Source organism: Mastacembelus armatus, chromosome 7, assembly GCF_900324485.2.
Source record: "Mastacembelus armatus chromosome 7, fMasArm1.2, whole genome shotgun sequence".
NCBI classification, from domain to species: domain Eukaryota; kingdom Metazoa; phylum Chordata; class Actinopteri; order Synbranchiformes; family Mastacembelidae; genus Mastacembelus; species Mastacembelus armatus.
The window spans coordinates 8653133-8672250 of NC_046639.1; the positions used below are offsets into that span (position 1 = coordinate 8653133).

General features: G+C 39.7%; 2 protein-coding genes and 1 long non-coding RNA gene across 5 annotated transcripts; 2 read left to right on the top strand and 1 right to left on the bottom strand.

Moving 5' to 3' along the window:
• The first annotated feature begins 481 nt into the window (after positions 1-481).
• On the top strand, positions 482-8722 carry pou6f1 (POU class 6 homeobox 1). 2 transcript variants are annotated; one of them, XM_026331776.2, is made up of 11 exons: positions 482-617; positions 1348-1440; positions 2405-2594; positions 2734-2870; positions 3528-3753; positions 4129-4388; positions 4512-4640; positions 5165-5398; positions 5589-5724; positions 5809-5977; positions 6383-8722. In XM_026331776.2, exons 2-11 carry the CDS (start codon positions 1387-1389, stop codon positions 6726-6728), a joined length of 1881 nt encoding a protein of 626 aa, XP_026187561.1. In that variant the 5' UTR covers positions 482-617; positions 1348-1386; the 3' UTR covers positions 6729-8722. The 2 variants fall into 2 exon arrangements, with proteins under 2 accessions (XP_026187561.1, XP_026187560.1); XM_026331775.2 differs by lacking the exon at positions 482-617 and adding an exon at positions 1957-2036 and having other exon boundaries at positions 1367-1440.
• Positions 612-10831, bottom strand: LOC117152668 (uncharacterized). The gene is made up of 3 exons (XR_004463109.1): positions 10640-10831; positions 5163-5381; positions 612-1089 (listed from the first exon to the last, which is right to left on the bottom strand). It is a non-coding gene; the product is annotated as an uncharacterized LOC117152668 (long non-coding RNA).
• On the top strand, positions 10233-18754 carry tfcp2 (transcription factor CP2). Of its 2 annotated transcripts, XM_026331777.2 has the most exons (17): positions 10233-10581; positions 10866-11067; positions 12000-12151; positions 12743-12819; positions 12912-13017; positions 13381-13487; positions 14245-14397; positions 14503-14613; positions 15234-15322; positions 15506-15554; positions 15659-15706; positions 15968-16061; positions 16365-16455; positions 16558-16664; positions 17070-17212; positions 17346-17397; positions 17532-18754. In XM_026331777.2, exons 2-17 carry the CDS (start codon positions 10946-10948, stop codon positions 17567-17569), a joined length of 1539 nt encoding a protein of 512 aa, XP_026187562.1. In that variant the 5' UTR covers positions 10233-10581; positions 10866-10945; the 3' UTR covers positions 17570-18754. The 2 variants fall into 2 exon arrangements, with proteins under 2 accessions (XP_026187562.1, XP_026187563.1); XM_026331778.2 differs by lacking the exon at positions 15659-15706.
• Positions 18755-19118: the final 364 nt, after the last annotated feature.

Sequence of the window (19118 nt, forward strand, 5' to 3'; positions counted from 1 at the left end):
GTGGCCTGTATATCTATATAACTATATCTTAGATTAAACTGCCCAAGGATGCAAACATGAATTTCAGTGTAAAAGCCGACAATAAAGTTGTATCTTAAACATTTTTTCAGTCATACACAGTTAAACAACAAGCAATAACGGGTAAAGTGTTTTATTTGTGACTTCGCCGTGCGCGTGTCGGTGCTTTACTGCTGGCACCGTTCAGCCTTTTATGTGAGGTACGTCCCCTTTAAGAGATCCATGGTACCTCTCAAGTCGAGGCAGACATTTTTCAATGCAAGATTTTTTTCTTGCATAAATTATGTTCATGACGTAGTGCAATAGGCCAATTTTGTGACAATTTTATGCGACTTTACAGCTCAAACAGGATTTTGTGAGACACCTCAAGGATTTCTGAATATCTGAACTGTTGCAGAAAGGGCATCGTCATTAAATATTAAGAGAGAGGAGATCCTAACATTGCAACCCTCCTTATCAATGCAAATACCTCTTTTGTGTGCAGTCACAGCGCCTGTCTGGGAGCTGAGATGAATTTTTAATTATGTGTGACTGAAACAAACTGTGACAAGGACCTTTATAAGAGCGGCGGATTACAGAAAATAAGCTGCATTTACGCGGTAAGTTGAACATAAGAACCGGACTGTATTCTAGCCTGCTGTTCGCGCATAGCAGCGAAATGGCGAAAGGAAATGAGTTTTGGTTAATATGCAATGCTCGTAATTAGCATAATTTATATATTTATGATAAAGAGAGGGAAATACATAATATTCGGTCTCTAGGCACGGGTCGGGATGATTTCAGTCGCCTACACTTGGTGGTTACTGCTTGTGCTGAAAAGTGGCTGACGCGGCGAGACTTTTATTGGCCAGGATGGGGGTGGGGAGCCCACCAACACCCGCTGAAGTTTTGACAGATCCTCATTTCTAACGGGGCATTGCAGCAGGAAACGCATCATCTTGAATCTCCTTTGGATCCGTGGTGTTATTTGTAACCACTTACTGTCCCCAGTCAGCGTGTTTCATCCCGCTTTGTGCAGCTTAAGGGCAACACAGTATGGCCTGTTTATAGGCCCCTCCAAATAGTCTGGTCCTGCAATGACAGAAATAGCCACGAATAAAAAAGCAGTCATCTGTATGCGGGTCTGTTTTAAATATGCATTTTGCTCCTTAAGTGCAGACACTGTGTGCTTACATGGGTCACTATCATAAAACTTAATATATATTTTTGTTGCTGAAATACCTCCAAAAGAGATTACAGGAAAGTGGGTGGGGGTGTGTTAAGTTATTGGGGTGAAAATCAAGAAGACACATCTTTCAGAGTTTATTGAATCAGTGTGTGTTTGCTCAGGATGCAAGGAAGACAGTGACTGTGGTGGTGCAGCCAGCCATGAACTCCCAGGATCTCCCTGCCAAGGGCACCCCACTGACTGTCAATGAGCAGGTAACATCCACCTGTCTGACCAAGAACAGTGCAGGGCCTTATCCTCCCATTACAGCCACACTGAGCTCGGCCAAACCCCGAGAACTTATGTTGTTTTTACGTTCTTTGCTGCCGTCACCCTCCATGTGCCAACATACCATGTCATAATGGATAGATTAACTTCCACACAGCAGTTCATTGAGCTAAGCACCCACATTTGTTGTTCTATTCCCTGATAATACCTGCTGCTCTTTGCTTGAGAGGGTTACTGATCTTTAAACTACCACGCTTAATAATTAATTATGGTTTTTCTCTCTCTAGTAACATTCTGTGTAGACATAGTCAGCAAACAAAAGCAATGCTCTTCGTGGATGCATGGAGCAGAGCTTGAAGAAGGCATTGCTTGACCTGCTTGTTGGCTGATGCTCTTATCATTGTGTGGCTGTACTCATGCCCTTTTTGTTTGCGTTTCTTTTCGTTGTTGTTCTGTTTGGGGTCATTGTGTCCTAATGTGCTCGGCTTCTCTGTTCTCCTTAGCCATTCACTGTCTGACTGCAGAAGTCATTTTTCAGCCATTTAAATCCTGCACTTTGAAATTCCCTGCCAAAGACAACCAGGTATGCATCCTCCTCTCTCTTCCTGCATTGTCTCTCTGCACCTTGTCCTCCAGCCCAGGTTGTCTTGCTGCTTCTCCTCTAGATGTTTCTTTATTGCATACCACAAATCACTGGTTAAGTCAAAAGCAGCTTAGTTACATGTGGTCATCAAAGAATTAATAAAGTGGGGATATACACAATTTAGTTATTGCTGACTTTTGTGACACCTCAGGTGGAGACTTTTTAACATATTAAAATGTTTTATTTACAGTGTTTCTCATTTATTTATTATAAAATGATCATAAAAACCTGAACAAAACAAGTAGAAAAAAATAGACGGTTGGTGTGTATTTGAGTCATTTCAGATTTTACTCCTGATTGCTGTGCAGGTCATTGTGATGTCTGGCCATGAGACTATTCGTGTGTTAGAGGTCGAGGTTGATGCATCTCTGCCTTCATCAGTGCCTGATGGGAAAAGTGAAATCAAAGTGGAAGAGGGAGTGGCTCGGCCTGCAGAGCAATCTGAGGCAGGCAGCACCCAGGACAGCCCCACCGTACCCCAGAGCAATGGAGCAATAGGTAAATCATGGTCACGCTAGATGACAAAGAGATGACTTATTATTCATATGTAGATGACACAGTCATAGTGAAAAGTTAATGACAGATGTGTGAACCACTTCAAATGTCAGTGAAGCCAACTGTGGCTGTGCTCCTGCAGTGCTAGGTGATCAGCAGGTGGTGTCTGTAGAGGCTCCGGCCCCTGCTGTCCATACTCTGACTCCTGCCGTTCCCATCAGTGTGTCCCTGCCGCAGCCCCATGCTGCCATGCCCATCACAGTACAAGGCTGTCCACAGGTATGACTATGAATTTACACACTTGGTACACTTTCTATATTCACTTTTGCTCACCTGAGAAATTGTTTTCTTTTAAATAGTTTTCTAAAATAAGAATCCAAAATGAACACGGGTTTGGGCTCATTGGCCTCGAAAGTGCAGAAAATGCCCGTGAAAGTAAAACTGAGTGGGGTCAATTAACTCTATTTGCATTTGACCCTGTTCACATACTATTTCTTGTCAAGTCTTCATGTAGGGAATTTCATACCACTGTTGTCATCCCCACTGTAAGTGATTCAAATCTCTGACTGAGGCAGTTGTCTTGAATGCATTGTAAATGTGAAAAATGGAGCAAATTACCGAGGCTATAGAAACTGGCACATTTCCAGCAACTGGAGAAAATCAGAACAATATATACCATTGCAAAACAAACAAACAAAAAAAAACAAAATGAAAAAAAAAACTTGGTGGTGTTAGAATAGAGGAAGATGGAGTATTTAACCACAAATGCAATCAGAAATGTTTGACTACTTAGTTCAGTAAATGAGACCATATAAAACACCACAATAAATGAAAATACAGTATATAATGGAGGAAAACATATCCTCTGAAAATGAACTCTGTCACACACCAGACACAAATGTTGATGGAAACAAATCTTTTCCTCTGTTACATTAGGTGCTGACCCAGGAAAGTCTGGCCACGTTGATGACTGGGATGATGGCCCAGACAGGGCCGCTGGGCCAGCCCCTGCTCATCCCCCTCAGTATGGCAGGATCTCTTGGTGGCCAGGGTGGTCTAGCTGTTCTCACCCTCCCTACCACCAATGTAGCTGCTGTCCCTGGCCTCACAGCAGCTAACCCAGCTGGAAATCTACTCAAGCTGCCATTCGCTGGCCTCCAGGGTAAAGCAAAAACATCTTTTTCTAATTGATTTAATTAATTAAGATCATTGTTGACGCTTGTGTCAGTGACATAAAACACAACATGCAGACATTATCTGTTCTTGATATCCTGACAACAACCAACATCCAGTACTCTGGCTCTAGAAAATGACAATATGGGTCAGTTGTCACTTTGTTCACTTTCTCATAAGGGATTTGTTGGGCCTTCAGATTATTTTATTGGCGCTATACAAATTAGGTTGAATTGAATTGAATTGAATTGAAATTGTGAGACTGTACACTCTCAGTTTTATCATGATGTTATGAGTCAGATTTTTCACAGTGGACATTATTTCAGAACAATTAAAGATTGCATGCTCCTGGATTTTCCCTCAGCTGCGACAGTCCTGAATTCAGTCCAGCCCCAGCTGCAGACCAATGCACATACAGTGTTTCAACCTCAAGCAGCTTCAGTACAGCCACTGCAGGCTGCTGTGCAGCAGGTAACGTCTCAACCAACGCAGGTGACCAATGCACAGGTTACCACTGCTCAGGTGGCAGCAACCCAGGCGACGTCAGCCACCACTTCTGTGTCTCAGTCCAATATATCTGTGGCAGCACTACAGACTGCAGGACTCTCCATCAACCCTGCTATTGTAAGAATGCCTCGGCAAGGATTTACGAGTGTTCAAACAACTCTGTACTCTTTTCATCTAGTTTGTGAGTCACATGATTTTATTTTTCTATGCTCTGTGCATATGTTGTGATTTTCTGCTTAGATCAGTGCTGCTTCCTTGGGAGCACAGCCCCAGTTTCTCAGTTCCCTCACCTCCACTCCCATCATCACCAGTGCCATGTCCAACATGGCTGGCATCACCAGCCAGATCATCACAAATGCACAGGGACAGGTGGGTGCTATTACATACTGCTACTCAGTCAACACATTATATTATATTACTTCCCATATAGAGTGCCAAATACATTTTCGCAAATTTTCATATTGAGCCAATTTTATTAGTAATCACACCTTCTTCAAGGCCAATCAAATGTCTTTGTGATGTGTTTGACTTCTGGGAATACAGGCTCCAGCCAACAGGAAACATCTGTCAGTACTGTTATTTCAAGTCAGTAGAGCATGAGGCAATTTATGTAAAAACTGATTTGTCATCTCAAATGGTTTCATTACTAGCAATTATTGCAGGTCTTTGGAGTTAGCAGTGCAATGCTTAGTCCCAAAAGACATAAACAGCTAATAAGAGAAACATACAGTATTTCTCAGAGGCAGAAACACAGGTATTTTTAGTGTCTGGTAATAGGCCAGACCTTTGGTTGCAGTCAGAGCTTGGGTTTGGTAAGCTAAACCTATTTTATCACAGGGAGGTACATTCAATTATCCGTATGTATTTTTCATAAAATCTAAAAATACTTACAGGTCATTGGATCTCTCCCACTGTTGGTGAACCCAGCTTCTCTGGCAGGAGGGGCTGCGACTCCCACCCTCCCCCTTCAGGGCCTCCAGGTCCAAACTGTCACCCCACAGCTGCTTTTCAACACACAAGGCCAGATCATTGCCACTGTAGGAAATGGACCTGCCACAGTAGTGACCTCTGCTACAGTTCTGCCCAAAACCGCTGCTCCTCCAACACTCACTAAACCAAACACGCAGGTAGAAAACAAAGATCTGCTTGAATAATCTTTTAATGTTAGAAAGAAATAACACTTTTAAGCTTAAACAGCCAAAGAATGACTTTATTATTTTTTAATGTACCAAGCAATTTGACAGATTATTAACTACTCCTAAAAACATGTAAATACAATTAAATGGACACTTAGGATACTTATTTGTTCCCTCTCAGGCTTCATTAACAACTGTCACCCAGTCACCCGTTGTCATCGCTCCTCAGCCATCTGTACTGAAGACTAGCACCACACTCTCCTCCACTGTACCCATCACTTGTGGAGACATAGCAAAAGTGGGCCAGCTTGTCAACAGTATGTATGACTGCTTCTCCTCTCCAAACATAGCTCGGTCTTTAAGTAGGTAAATATTTTTAACCAGGCTCTTTGCCGTTGTAGAACCCCAGCAGGTAGTCAGCAACGAGGAAGGCATTAACCTAGAGGAAATTCGAGAGTTTGCCAAGAACTTCAAGATCCGTCGGCTTTCCTTGGGGCTTACTCAGACACAAGTAGGGCAGGCTCTGACTGCAACCGAGGGTCCGGCCTATAGCCAGTCTGCCATTTGCAGGTAAATTACTTCCTTGTTTATATTAAAATTTTTCTCATTATACAGTAGCATTGTACAAAATCCTGTTACATGCACACCAATTACAATTCTAATATGAAAACATGAATGTAACAAAGGCACCCAGTCAAGCAAGAGGTGCTGGTAGTGGACTGTGTTTTCTTTTTACACAGCCCATGCTGTTGCCTCCCATTCTCAACCTTTATGCTAAGCTGTGCTAACCAGCTAATATTTATTGAACAAATACGAAGCCTGAGGCAGTGTAGAAATCATTAGGTAACTTAACACCCGTGAGGCTGAAAAGTGTCTGCAAGTGACTGCAGATTGGGCCTATGTGATTGGAATGGATTTGGATATAGTACACACAGTGTACACACAGTTTTCATGAAATGCCTTTTTGCACTGTAGGTTTGAGAAGCTCGACATTACCCCCAAGAGTGCTCAGAAGCTAAAGCCAGTGTTGGAGAAATGGCTGGCTGAAGCCGAGCAATGGAACCAGAAAGGTCAGCAGAATCTGATGGAGTTTGTAGGTGGCGAGCCTTCCAAAAAGCGCAAGCGGCGTACTAGTTTCACACCACAGGCAATAGAAGTTCTTAACAGCTACTTCGAGAAGAATGCACTGCCAACAGGCCAAGAGATTACAGAAATTGCAAGAGAGCTAAACTATGACCGTGAGGTCGTGCGAGTATGGTTCTGCAACCGACGACAGACACTGAAAAACACAAGCAAGATCAATGTCTTCCAGGTCCAGTAGCAACCTCATCCTCGGAGACTTCACCACGCATCTGTTGTTCTTTTGGGAAGCTCAACATTTAATAGAACCACACAGAGACTGATTGTGTTCTAAACATGAGTGGAATTCCACTAGGGCTGAAGGAAAATTAACTTTTTGAAAAAAATGAAAGAAATTACACATGACTAACGAAAGAATACTAATACCCGTTATTGTGTTTTAAGGCTGTGTATGTGTATACTACTTCTGTTTGGTGGGTACTAAATCAAACTGCATGGTCCTCTTATCATATACAGTTAATAAGATGTCATATTTGCAACATTTGATGAACTTTTATACAAGTGGTTTTATAGGCTGCCCCTCTGAATTCTATTAAGTGGTTGTGCACTGAGTCACGTTCATTTTAATCCCATAACTGACTTTGAAACGACTGATACTCTTATTTGAATACTATACTTTTACAACCACAGATGTTTTCAAAATTTTAGCTGCTCATTTTGTTTTATATTCATATAGTATTTGTACTGCATGAGCAGCTCTGCAAACATAAATACAATTCTGATAGGCAGAAGACTCTGTAGGCTATAAATAGGTAACACCCTGTATACTTATTTTCATCAGCGTTGTCTAAGGAACACCAAAAATCAGTTTACCCTCTGTGGACTCCTGACTCTGAATTAAGGTGTTTGGGGACAATCATCATTTTGATATTTCTGATTGATAATCACAAAGGTGAACTTTCTAGTTGTTTGGCTTTGATAGTTTTATGCAGCATTGTGAAATGTGTCACACTGTTGGGTCTTCATAGAGGGGGTCATTTGTGATGTTCAATGGACAGCAGGTTCTTGTTAAAATAAAGCTGTAGTTCAGGGTATTCCCTACAATGCCAACTCAAAGTATTATTAATTTTTTTTGACTACGTTTTACTTGTGGGTTACCGATTGTGAAAATACACACTATGTGTGGGTGATGTGAATTCACAAGTCTATCGTGTTTTCACACTTTAATATGTTCATAGTTTTTTTTAAGCTATTGTGTTTTCTTTTTATTTCACTGTTGTGCCATCCCTTCTGTGACATTTTATATTAGATCAAACATATTTTCAAAATAGGAGCTTAGTTGACCTATTATGAAGTCAACTTAAATTAGACTCACATTGCCTGAAATATTAATGAAAGATTTTTTAGATACTCTTACTAAGCCTAATGTCAATCAAATTGGAGAGAAATTTAAAAAGAACTATTCAGCCATGGAAGGGAGGAGTGTTAAGGTTTAATGTGTTTTATGTCTTTCAATCTAATTGAGCTAAAAGAATGTTTGCATGTGCATTATAAAGTTATTTTATGTACTTATGTCCTTTTTTTGATAATTCTTCAAGGATTCTTTGCACTTTAGTGGCAGCAGGGAAAGGAAAAGGGTTACGAATGGAATATGTACAGTGCAAGTTTCAGTTATATTTGTAACAGAATTTACTTTCACCTTTTAAAGTTTGTGAACAGCAAAAAGCTTTGCTTTGCAAAATGTAGCAGTACTGGCAAAATTTGCATTTGTCAACTTGATAAGCCACATCTATTATTAAGATTAATGTACTTTTTATGCAGGTGAAATGTTAAATACTGCAGATAAAATCTAAAAACTAATATGCATTAATCACATCTTTAAAATATCTTCTTTCAGTTTAATATGTTGAACAGTGTCCAGTGTTTCATGTCTAGTGTTTATATTTGCCTGAATTAGAGTGGGCTGCTTTTGCATATCTAACAATAAAAATAATGAATATTGCAAAGCTCTTGCTTCAACTTGACTTCAATTAACCTTTATATTCAATAGGGGAAGACAGTATATTATTTTGTTTAACATACTAATTTATCAGCAGACAAAAGAAGAGCAAAATTAGATTTACAAGATGTCGGCTATTCACTAGTCATTTAACTTGGCAAAGCACATAAAATCTTCAAGTCTTAGCTAGACAGAGGATAAAAGTTGGATGTTTTTGTCATTTTCTGTCAAATCAATCAAATAAACCCTGTCTTTATTAATCACAAACTCCTCATTGTTGTGTATTGACAATTTTCAGCGTATGCAGTGGCTATAGTTACCCAATACTGGCTTAAAAGAAATAATAGAAAATGGGTTATTTGGATATTTTTGCAAGTAAAATTAAACTTACATTCATGGCTGGATAAGCCTTATAGGTGGCCCAGAAGCAAAGCTTTATTGCCCCTTACGACAGCCACTGCACATGGCAGTTTCATTACTTTACCAAGTAATCAACCACTACTCAATACCTTAATCTCAAATATTTGCTCTGATTCTGACTACACCCTATTTTGAACTTTTATTTTGATACAATTCCTATTTCCTACCTGGTTCCAGTCTGTGTGCCAGCTCTGATCACACACCTCATCAGTGCAGTCAGTCTTCCAGCAGCAATCTGCACCGCTTATTCTGTCTGAGACTGTCCAGTGCCTGTCTCCAGTTTAGGGTAGACAGTTTCTCCTATCAGACTAGTTTGTTTGTTTGGACATTTATGTTAATTGACACTTGTTCTATCCATAAGATGCTTGGTTACCAGTTCTTCGTTTATTGTTTGTCTTGCCTATTGCAAGACTGTTCTGCTCCTCAAGAATGTGATTATTTTCCTCATCCCATTTTGTTTGTCTGATTGTATTTCTGTCTCAGGGGGCTGCTGAGCTGGTAACCACTTCAATTTGTTAATAGCCAAGTTATTGGTGGTTTCATTGTTTTTGCTCCTGTGGCTATTGTTATTATGTTGTCTGCCTCATTTTAGTTACCTGAGTTGGCCTGTTACCTCAGTTGATTTTATGTAGTTTTTTTTCCTCCAGGGTTATTGTGTTATTCCAAATTAGCCATTTTATTTGTTTCGTGTTAACCTTGGTTTTCTGAACTTCAGCTGTTGTTTATATTAAAATTTTGTATAATCTTCACTAGATCCACGTCTTGTGTCTGCATCTGGGTTCTCAAGTCACAACCTGTGACTATTTGGGGACGGGGGCTGTGAGGAGTGTGTTTACTGCAATTAGAATCAAAACTGGTTTAACAACTTGGCAACCACTTAGGACCCCAGGGTCCCCAAAATCCCAAGGTTTATTCCATATCATCTGAGTCTGCATAATTTGATTAATCACAAATCACAAGCTTGATCTTGTAGGGGGACTCTGTGTCAGTGTTTTTTTAAGAACATGGTCTTAGTCTATTTGGAGGTAATTTGTACTGTTTGATAATTGTTTGTTTAAATACACCTGGGGAAAGATAGTCCCCAGGTGTATTTAGAAGAACTGCAAAGTTGAAACCAACCATTATTGTCAGCATCAACACAGTGACAGTGTTTGATGGACTGTTCAGGGTGTGAAATGTCAAATATGCGTTTTTTCCTGACCAGCAGTCGAAACGTCCGAAGATGTGGTCTCTACTATCAAAGAAGCAGCCCGCCTAACCCTGATGTGTCATCGTTCATAAGAGGTGGGTGGCGGTAGTGAGCTCCGAGCGGCACTGGTATCGCTTTACTGCTATGGTTAGAATAAAAACGCGAAGAAGAGTGCGAAACGGAAATTACAGCTCTTTTTCCTGAACAAGCTAGATAAACAAACAAAAGCAAGCAGTTATTTTACATGTGTTCAGAAGTCAGTGATAGTTTGTATGTGTTTCTACGTATAGATATGTCTACCACGAATAAGTTTCCCGCTCGAATCCCCAATAACTAAGGCCAAGAAGCTTGTAGCTAAGTTAGCAGGCAGGTTAGCGTACGTCGCTAGCTAAGAGGTTAGCTCGACATGTTTAGTTTAGTGCAGAGGCGACATGATGGCATGAAACTCTCGCAGTGTTAGCAAACAGCTACACTTTTCACTTAAAGGTAAGCTTTGTACCTTTAACTCAATTATGTAGCCGCACTAAATAAAACAAAACCTTACAGTGTCGGAGGACCCCAGGGTCGTGTATCATCAGTGAGTCAGTGCTCGGTGCGAAAGCCCAGCAGCTCTACCTGTTACTGACTCAAGCTGCTCATTTGATCTCTTTGTGTGCTTCTGACGCCGTGCTCCTCAGTCACACATCACTTTTAGAGGTTTCCGTGTTTTTCGGTTTATGGGTGGAGTCACACTCGATGATAACATTATTTCTTCATCTTCTCCACTAAAGATCGGAAGGTGTTGCGACAGAGGTCTAAAACTAAGAAAGTTTTAACCTGAACTGCTCTCCGTAACATCCACATCGTCAGCATGGCCTGGGCTCTGAAGTTGCCTCTCACTGACGAGGTGATTGAGTCAGGACTGGTCCAGGACTTTGATGCCAGTCTCTCGGGCATTGGCCAGGAGCTTGGTGCTGGGGCATACAGCATGAGGTACAGTATGAGACAGATGTTGTTGACTACAATCCTGACGTGTTTAAAATGAGTCAAAACATCCAGGCAGCATCAGTGTTATTTCTCCTCCAGTTGTCACTAAAGTTAGTTGTCATCTGCTTAAGGCTAAGTGTCAGAAGTGTGTGTTTTCACTTGAACCAGAACTTTAGCAGAGCTGTGATTTCTTAACCAACAATTGATTTATGGAATAGCCTTTTGACAAAAGAATAATTGGTAACTGTTCTGATGAGCCTTTGCCTTTTTTAAGAAATAGATGCCAACATGAATTAGTTTCAGTTGCCCAAAATTGAACATTTGTTTCTAGGAAACTGAATATCTGTTGTTTCTTACTGTTCTTTAAGCAAAAAGCACTTCCCTATCAGTCATTTACAGATCTTGCTTTTGGATTTTTGGGGACTGTAAATTAAGGTATTTTGTATCATGTAAAAACTTCTTTCTTTCAAATCAGCTTGCTGTGTTTCACAGGCAAATGAATTACACAGCCTTACATTAACGAAGTGAAAAATACTCTTATGAAATCTGATTGGAAAATTAGATTTTTGTTTCATTGTTTTGCATTTGGTTAGATCTTACTCAAGTGCTGAAAGTCCAAATATATATTTACAATGTTTTAGTGTTGGAAATTATGTGAAATTAAGTTGGGTTTGACTCAAGTACTTTCCTGCAGAAGGATCTCTGGTTTATGTTTCTTTCTGGCTGCTTAACCTCTCTGTTATATGGTACTGTAATAGCTGCAAAGTGCCTGCTGGTGCCTGAAATTCTTCTGTTGTGAGGAGCAATAAGATACTGACTAGATACCTTGGTAGTTAGTTGTTACGTCACCTCCTCCATTACAATAATGAAGTGCAAAGCTGGAAGTGATCAGACTTTGGCAGCTTACTAACAGCATTGTTGTTGTCTCTGTTGTCCAGCGATGTTCTTGCCCTCCCCATCTTCAAGCAGGAGGAGTCCAATCTGCCTCCGGACACTGACAACAAGATCCTTCCCTTCCAGTATGTTCTGTGTGCATCTACCTCCCCAGCCGTTAAACTGCATGATGAAACACTCACCTACCTCAACCAAGGTCAGCATCAGATGCTAAGTCACAGTGTATTTTTTAGCTTTGTGTAAATGTATTGAAATCCTAGAGCACTAAGTCAGAAACCACTGAACCCAAATTCAGCTGCTTAGATCTAGTAAATTTAGATGTTTTATAACCTGAATAACCATAAATCTTTATAAACAAACAAAATGGTCGTAGAAATAAGAAGTGGGGAGGAACAAATAAGATGGAAATATCTTACTGTATGGTCTGAGGGGCTATGTCTTTAACACACTGGAATCAGTATAGTAATATATTCATTTCAGCCTGTTGTCAGTTTATTGAAATGGTGGAAGACATTTCCATTCTGTTATACAAATGTTGTGATCTATCATGGTTGTCTTACAGTACATGTGGTATTGCTGAATTGGCTTTATTGTTCTGTCTTCATTTGCAGAATGCTGCATCATAATAGTTTTGTATTGTAAAATAAATGGTTATGGATAGATAAATTGAGCATTTGTGTGATGAATATGCCTGGGAAGGTTACCGGTAGATCTTCTGAGTGTCTTGTGTTTTGTGACTGGTAGAACTTGAGACATATTTACTTTCTGTGTGGACTTGTCATTACAGGGCAGTCCTATGAAATAAGAATGATTGACAATCGGAAAATTGGGGAGCTTCCAGAAATCACTGGTAAAATGGTGAAGGTAAGATTCTGACAGTCTAAATCAGAATCATTATGAAAGCGAGTAGCATCTCTCTCGAATCCGTTGTAAAAATGAGTGCCTCTATATTTCAGAGCATTATTCGCGTGGTGTTTCATGACAGACGACTTCAGTACACAGAGCACCAGCAGCTGGAAGGCTGGCGTTGGAACAGGCCTGGAGATCGCATCCTCGACCTGGGTGTGCATTGCATGAGGAATGGCTGTTGTACTTCAGATAGTTGTATTATTAAGAATTGATGCTTACACAATGCTAGGGATGTCCTGAACAAGTTTTATTGAGCTGAACCTAAGCCTGGTCCAATATCGGCAGATATTCAGAAATAAAATGAATTGGATATGGATTCGGGGGAAAACCTTGATTGGGACAGATGTCTTGCAGTCTTTTATGTATATTAACTGAAGATTTTTAGCTAAAACCACGCCAGAATCACCACTGCTAAACGGAACCTGAAGCACAAAATGACTGTGGTGATATTTTATTAAGATGGTGTGCATTAAGAATGCTTTAAATAACAGCTTGTTTTACATTGATCTATTGCAGATATCCCCATGTCAGTTGGCATTATTGACCCCAGGGCTAACCCTACTCAGCTTAACACAGTGGAGTTCCTCTGGGACCCATCAAAAAGAACCTCAGTTTTTATCCAGGTAGCATGATGGACAACACTGTTGTTTTTCTGAATTAACCTTCATTCATTGAAAGCTGTGGCAATAGTCTGAAGCATCACTCCAGTCTTACGTTCTCTTCATTGGCTTCCTGTCAAATTCAGGATTGATTTTTAAAAGCTTTGTACGGACTGTCTCCATCTTATTTGTCAAACCTACTAGTCAGGCGTCAAAATGTGAGGCCTTTATGTACCTTGGCACAGCTAATTCTCGAGCTTCCTTTGACACATTATGTCTGCTAGAGAGATTGGGCCTTTGAAGCTGTAGCACCAAAGCCATGAAATTCCCTGCTCTCTAATATTCATTCTATCTCTGGTTTCTCACTTTTTAGACTGAAGCTGAAAACGTTTGAGTCTGTGTTTGATGATTCCACAAGTGATATGTGACCTTGAACAGCAACATTATGTATCTTGACAATATCTGTTGTTTTAAATTGTCTTGTTAAATTCTTTATTTATTTGTTCTGATTGATTGCAGCACTTTGTACACAACTTTTAATGTTTTAATAGGGCTATAGAAATAAATTTGAGACAGTTAATAGCATCTTAGCATTATAGCATTTAATCTATTACTCTACTGTGATTGGCAATCCAGCAAGTAAATAGGCTGTCATTCTGCATACATTAATAACTAATACAAGATTTGTTTATTTATTGATTTCACTGGCCTATGTTTTGTATAATCTCATCATTCCAGTAGATATTTCTGTTATGTTTTTTTTTTTCTTTTCCTATTTTAGGTTCATTGCATCAGCACAGAATTCACCATGCGCAAACATGGAGGAGAAAAGGGTGTGCCTTTCCGTATCCAGATCGACACATTTAAAGAGAATGAGAATGAAGAGTACACAGAACATCTCCACTCTGCCTCCTGCCAGGTCAAAGTCTTCAAGGTGAGGGGAGTTAAAACAAGAAAAAGATTTGATGCATTGCAGTGCAAATGTATGCTGTGTTGGCCTCTGGCAGTGTTGTTTCTGACCCATCATGGCCCATCTCAGCCTAAAGGTGCAGACAGAAAGCAGAAGACGGACAGAGAGAAAATGGAGAAGAGGGCACCACAGGAAAAGGAAAAGTACCAGCCCTCCTATGAAACTACAATCCTGACAGAGGTTAGCACATTGTGCCAATGTTAAAGTCATGAAGAGTTTGGATAAAAAATAAAGGTGGTGACAATGATACAGACCTTTATGTAACCAATGAAGATTATCCCTGTGCTTCTCAACTTGGTGTGATAAAAGAGCAAAAACAGTTGTATGATGGCGAGTGTGTCAACCGGCGAGTGCGTCAACCAGCGAATAGAGCAATTAATGATTAGTGTCAATACAATTAATCTGTCGGTCATTTCTTAGATTAATCTTTTAGTCTGGCATTTTGAAAAATTCTGGAAAAAAGAGCTTCACAACTTCCTGGAGTCAGTGTCATTAGTGCCTTTTTTTTGTCTGACTAACTGTCCAGAATCAAACCTGACATGTTTGATGATGAGATGATATTAGAATAGTTGTCAATAAATGTTATTTCCATAACATAAGCAGCTAATGAACTTGATTCAGCATCCACACTGAGTATCTGCAAATATTCAGTCCAATTTGATATTTAGATTTACAAAAATGTAAGATTATCTGACCCACTGTGTTCATGGGTTAATCTGCAGTTTATAACTGGTGGGAGTTGAAATCTGTCTTTGAGGTTATTTGGATGGCACGATAACAAAAGTTATTGTGCTTTGCAGTGCTCCCCCTGGCCTGAGGTCACATATGTCAATAACTCCCCATCCCCTGGCTTTAACAGCACACACAACAGCTTCCCAGTTGCAGAAGGGTATGAGTGTTTAATTTCTACCAATATGTTGCGATCAAAGGTACTGTTTGAATTTAATTTACCATAAAATCCGCACAGAGTCAGTGTTTGTTTATTGGTAACACACATGATGTTCAGGTTCTTCTTAAGGTGGATTTCATTTTACATCCTGGGTTCTAATATCATTTTTTAAATCCTTTTTAGGAATGGATCACCAAACCACCAGCCTGAGCCTGTCATTCAAGCAGCAGATGTAAGTACCTGACTGCCTCATTGAATCATTGCATATTAATATTCACAAATATAATGCTGACATCTGAGTGTTCAGTTCCTCACTCACTAAAGTCTTTTGTGCAGTCTGTATATTTGGGTAGCTGTCTAACCAACATACCAGTACTCAAACATGTAAGTTTGTGCAGAATATCATCTCATTTTCTTTATTGGGAAACCATCAAAATCCCCATATTCTGAAGCCAAAGATTGCTGTCTATGTTAAATCTGGTATCATTTTTCTGTTGATTTTTTTTTTATGTTAATTTATATTTTATTGTTTAATTTTTGTTTTCAATGTTCAGTACAAATATGAATGTTACTCCATTTTTACAACCTAACTGAGATCATTGTAGCTACATTTTTGGAAATTGATTGTATCTTGTTTTTTCTCAGAATTTGTTACCTACAGCCACACCACAGGATGCACAACAGTGGCTTCACAGAAACCGATTCTCACCTTTCTGTCGACTCTTCACCAACTTCTCAGGTAAAATGGCTTCTTCATACAGTATTGTGACATATATTAAATTACAGCATCACTTATTACTGCTGGTGCCACTGGTGCTGTGTGACAGATGAGCTGGAAAAGGGAGTGACAGTGGAGAAGAAATTTTGGTTTTTGTAGAGTGGAGGGGAAAAAGACTCAAACTATTAGTGTTACTTACTTTTTTTAACTTTGCTGTACATGTAACCTGTTTCTCCCCCAAGCAAACTTATTTGTGTATTTCAGATTAAAATGTAGAGTGAGGGGCTTTATTTGTCTAAACAAGATCTTGTATGTGTTTAACAGGGGCAGACCTGTTGAAGCTGACCAGGGAAGATGTCATTCAGATCTGTGGGCCGGCAGATGGTATAAGACTCTTCAATGCACTGAAAGGACGGTGGGTCTACTATGAAAACATGTAATTTTTAAAACATATCAAGAAAGGCTTCATACATTTAGGGCCATTTTGTCATTTTCTCTGTGTGGATGGTGTGTACAGGGTGGTACGTCCAAGGCTGACCATCTATGTTTGCCAGGAGTCCCAGCAGGCACGGGAGCAGCAACCAAAACATGAAAACGGAGATGCTGCCGCCAACACTTTCTTTGGTCAGCTGTGTTTGTGATTTTTTTTTTTTTTTTTAAGCAAAGTGCATAAGTGAGGCCTTGAAATACAATCTGTTATTAAGGCGAAGTGAACGACGCGACATGAACTTTCTGACAGTTAAGGTAATAGTTGGAAAATAGACTTTTGTGCTTTCTTGTGGAGACAAAAGTGAGAATTTCATTTTCATTTCTGTATTTGAAATAAGACTTTCTTGGAGTCCTGTGGTCTGGGACCTAGTGGATCCTGCATCCTGTCTAGAATTGACCCTGCACATAACCCTGTGTAAAGCCATAACCTGATGATTTTATACTTTATTTTTATAATTTACAAACTTCAGGTTTAGACTTACTGGTGGGTGGATTACATTACCTTTGGCCAAACAAAGAATATTCATGTTCTTCCTGCAGTGTATCATGCCATTTACCTGGAGGAGCTTACAGCCGCGGAGCTGACAGAGAAGATTGCTCAGCTGTTCAACATTTCACCCAGACAGATAAACCAGATCTTTAAACAGGGTCCTACTGGTATCCATGTATTGGTCAGTGATGAGGTAGGATGATTGTTTTCCTACAATTCCTCTGCTCTCTGACTATAGGCACACATTGAAATCTCAGTCACACAAGATGTGATACACATCTGCTTGTTTTTTTCATGCTTTAATCATTTTACTGTCTTTTTAACAGATGATTCAGAATTTCCAGGATGAAGTATGTTTTGTTTTGGACACAATGAAAGGTATTTGAGTGGGACAGTAATAAATGATGATGATGATTTATCTGTTTCTATATTTAACAGAGTCTTTATGAACTTTTTCTTTGGAAGTTTATTTATAACACTTTCCCGTTGCATTGTTTTTCTTTTCTTTCCAGATGAAACAAATGATGGCTATCACATCATCTTGAAGTGAATATTGGGCAGGAGAATAGCGTAGCCCTGCTCTCCTCCTTAGACCCGATCCAGTCAGCCCCTCTAGAGCTTCATACTCCTCGCTATTCTAGGAAGATGTGGAGCTGCCCCAAGAAACTTCTTGAGGCTGCTAGGAGGAATATGCAGCTGAAGAATCTGGCCCTCTCCTCTCTTATACCATATTGTCTTACTTTTGAGGGAGTGAATGTGTCTTCACAGTGAACTAACATTCTCCTTCTTGCCTGCTATCGTCTCCCTTAAATGGTTGCATTTTCCTCTGTTGCTTATGTCTCAAAAAGAGGTTAAGTGGCATTATAGCTACTATCACTGTTTGTTAGCTGAGCATCTGGTGTGCCAAAGCTCTGTGCTTCAGAATCAACAGTTTGTCATCTCTTTAAAAACCAACAACCAAAAGGGGGAAAAAAGCAACAAAAAGAACGACAGCTACATTTGATTTTCAGTCCGCACTGCAGCATATTTGTCTTCATGCTGTGTTGCCTTATGGGATCCACCTAGGCCAGTCCGCAAGAAACATGATATATCTAACACAATCACACAGTCACATCAAAGATCCACAAGAGGCATCAAAATGCAATCAGGACGTTAAGGGAAATGAGGAAACAGCAGTCCTCCAGCACATCTGTGATTTCTTTGAACACAAATGATCTTAATCTTTCACTGGCTCATTGGTTTTATTTCCACTGTGCGGCCCTTGTAGTTAGTGTAGAGCGCGTACTGGCATTCCTGGGTGTTACTTATGAATCTGGAAAGATGATGAAACACTGTCTAGTTAGTGATCACACCATCAAACTGTGTCTGACATGCATCCACTCCTTATCAGCTTATTAAGCATTTCATTGCTTTTTTTGTTGTAGTTTTTGGCCATTTATCAGCATTATGGTTCATCATTGTTTTACAATGTTTTTATAAAGAAATCATGTATTATTTTGACAGTGTTTTTAAATAATCTTTTTAACACAATACAATCATTTTTTTCATTTTTAGATGTTACCACTCCCGAATACTAACACATGTAATGGGGATGTGGGGCACACCAGAGCTGCATGTGAAAAGATATGGTTAGTTTGTGTTCAGTCCATTGTACTGTTTTCATGACATTGATAGCTTGACATTTTAGATAAACATCTTTGTCCATGTCAGCATTATTAAAACACTTACTCATGTACTGCCCACCATCTCTTTCCTTATAGTCTTTGGTAAAATAAAAATGTTTTTATTTTCAAACTATACTGTAAATGTTCTTAAACATGACAGTGCCAAATTACTTATTTAAGCTAGCCTCCAGCTTTCCTTTTGTTGGACAGATGTAGAAGCTACTATAGACGGTCATTTTGTTGCTATGGAAACTGTGTTTAGACAGGACAATAATAGTAATACTCTTGCAGCATAGTGTAAATGAGTGTGAGCCGAGGTGCGGGCTCTTGTTAAATGCTAACCCTGTCATAATGCTGTCCTGTTTTGCACCAGTTTCTGCTCAGCCTGAACAAAGAAGGGGGGGAAAAAAAATATCCCTTCGTTTCCCAGCATGC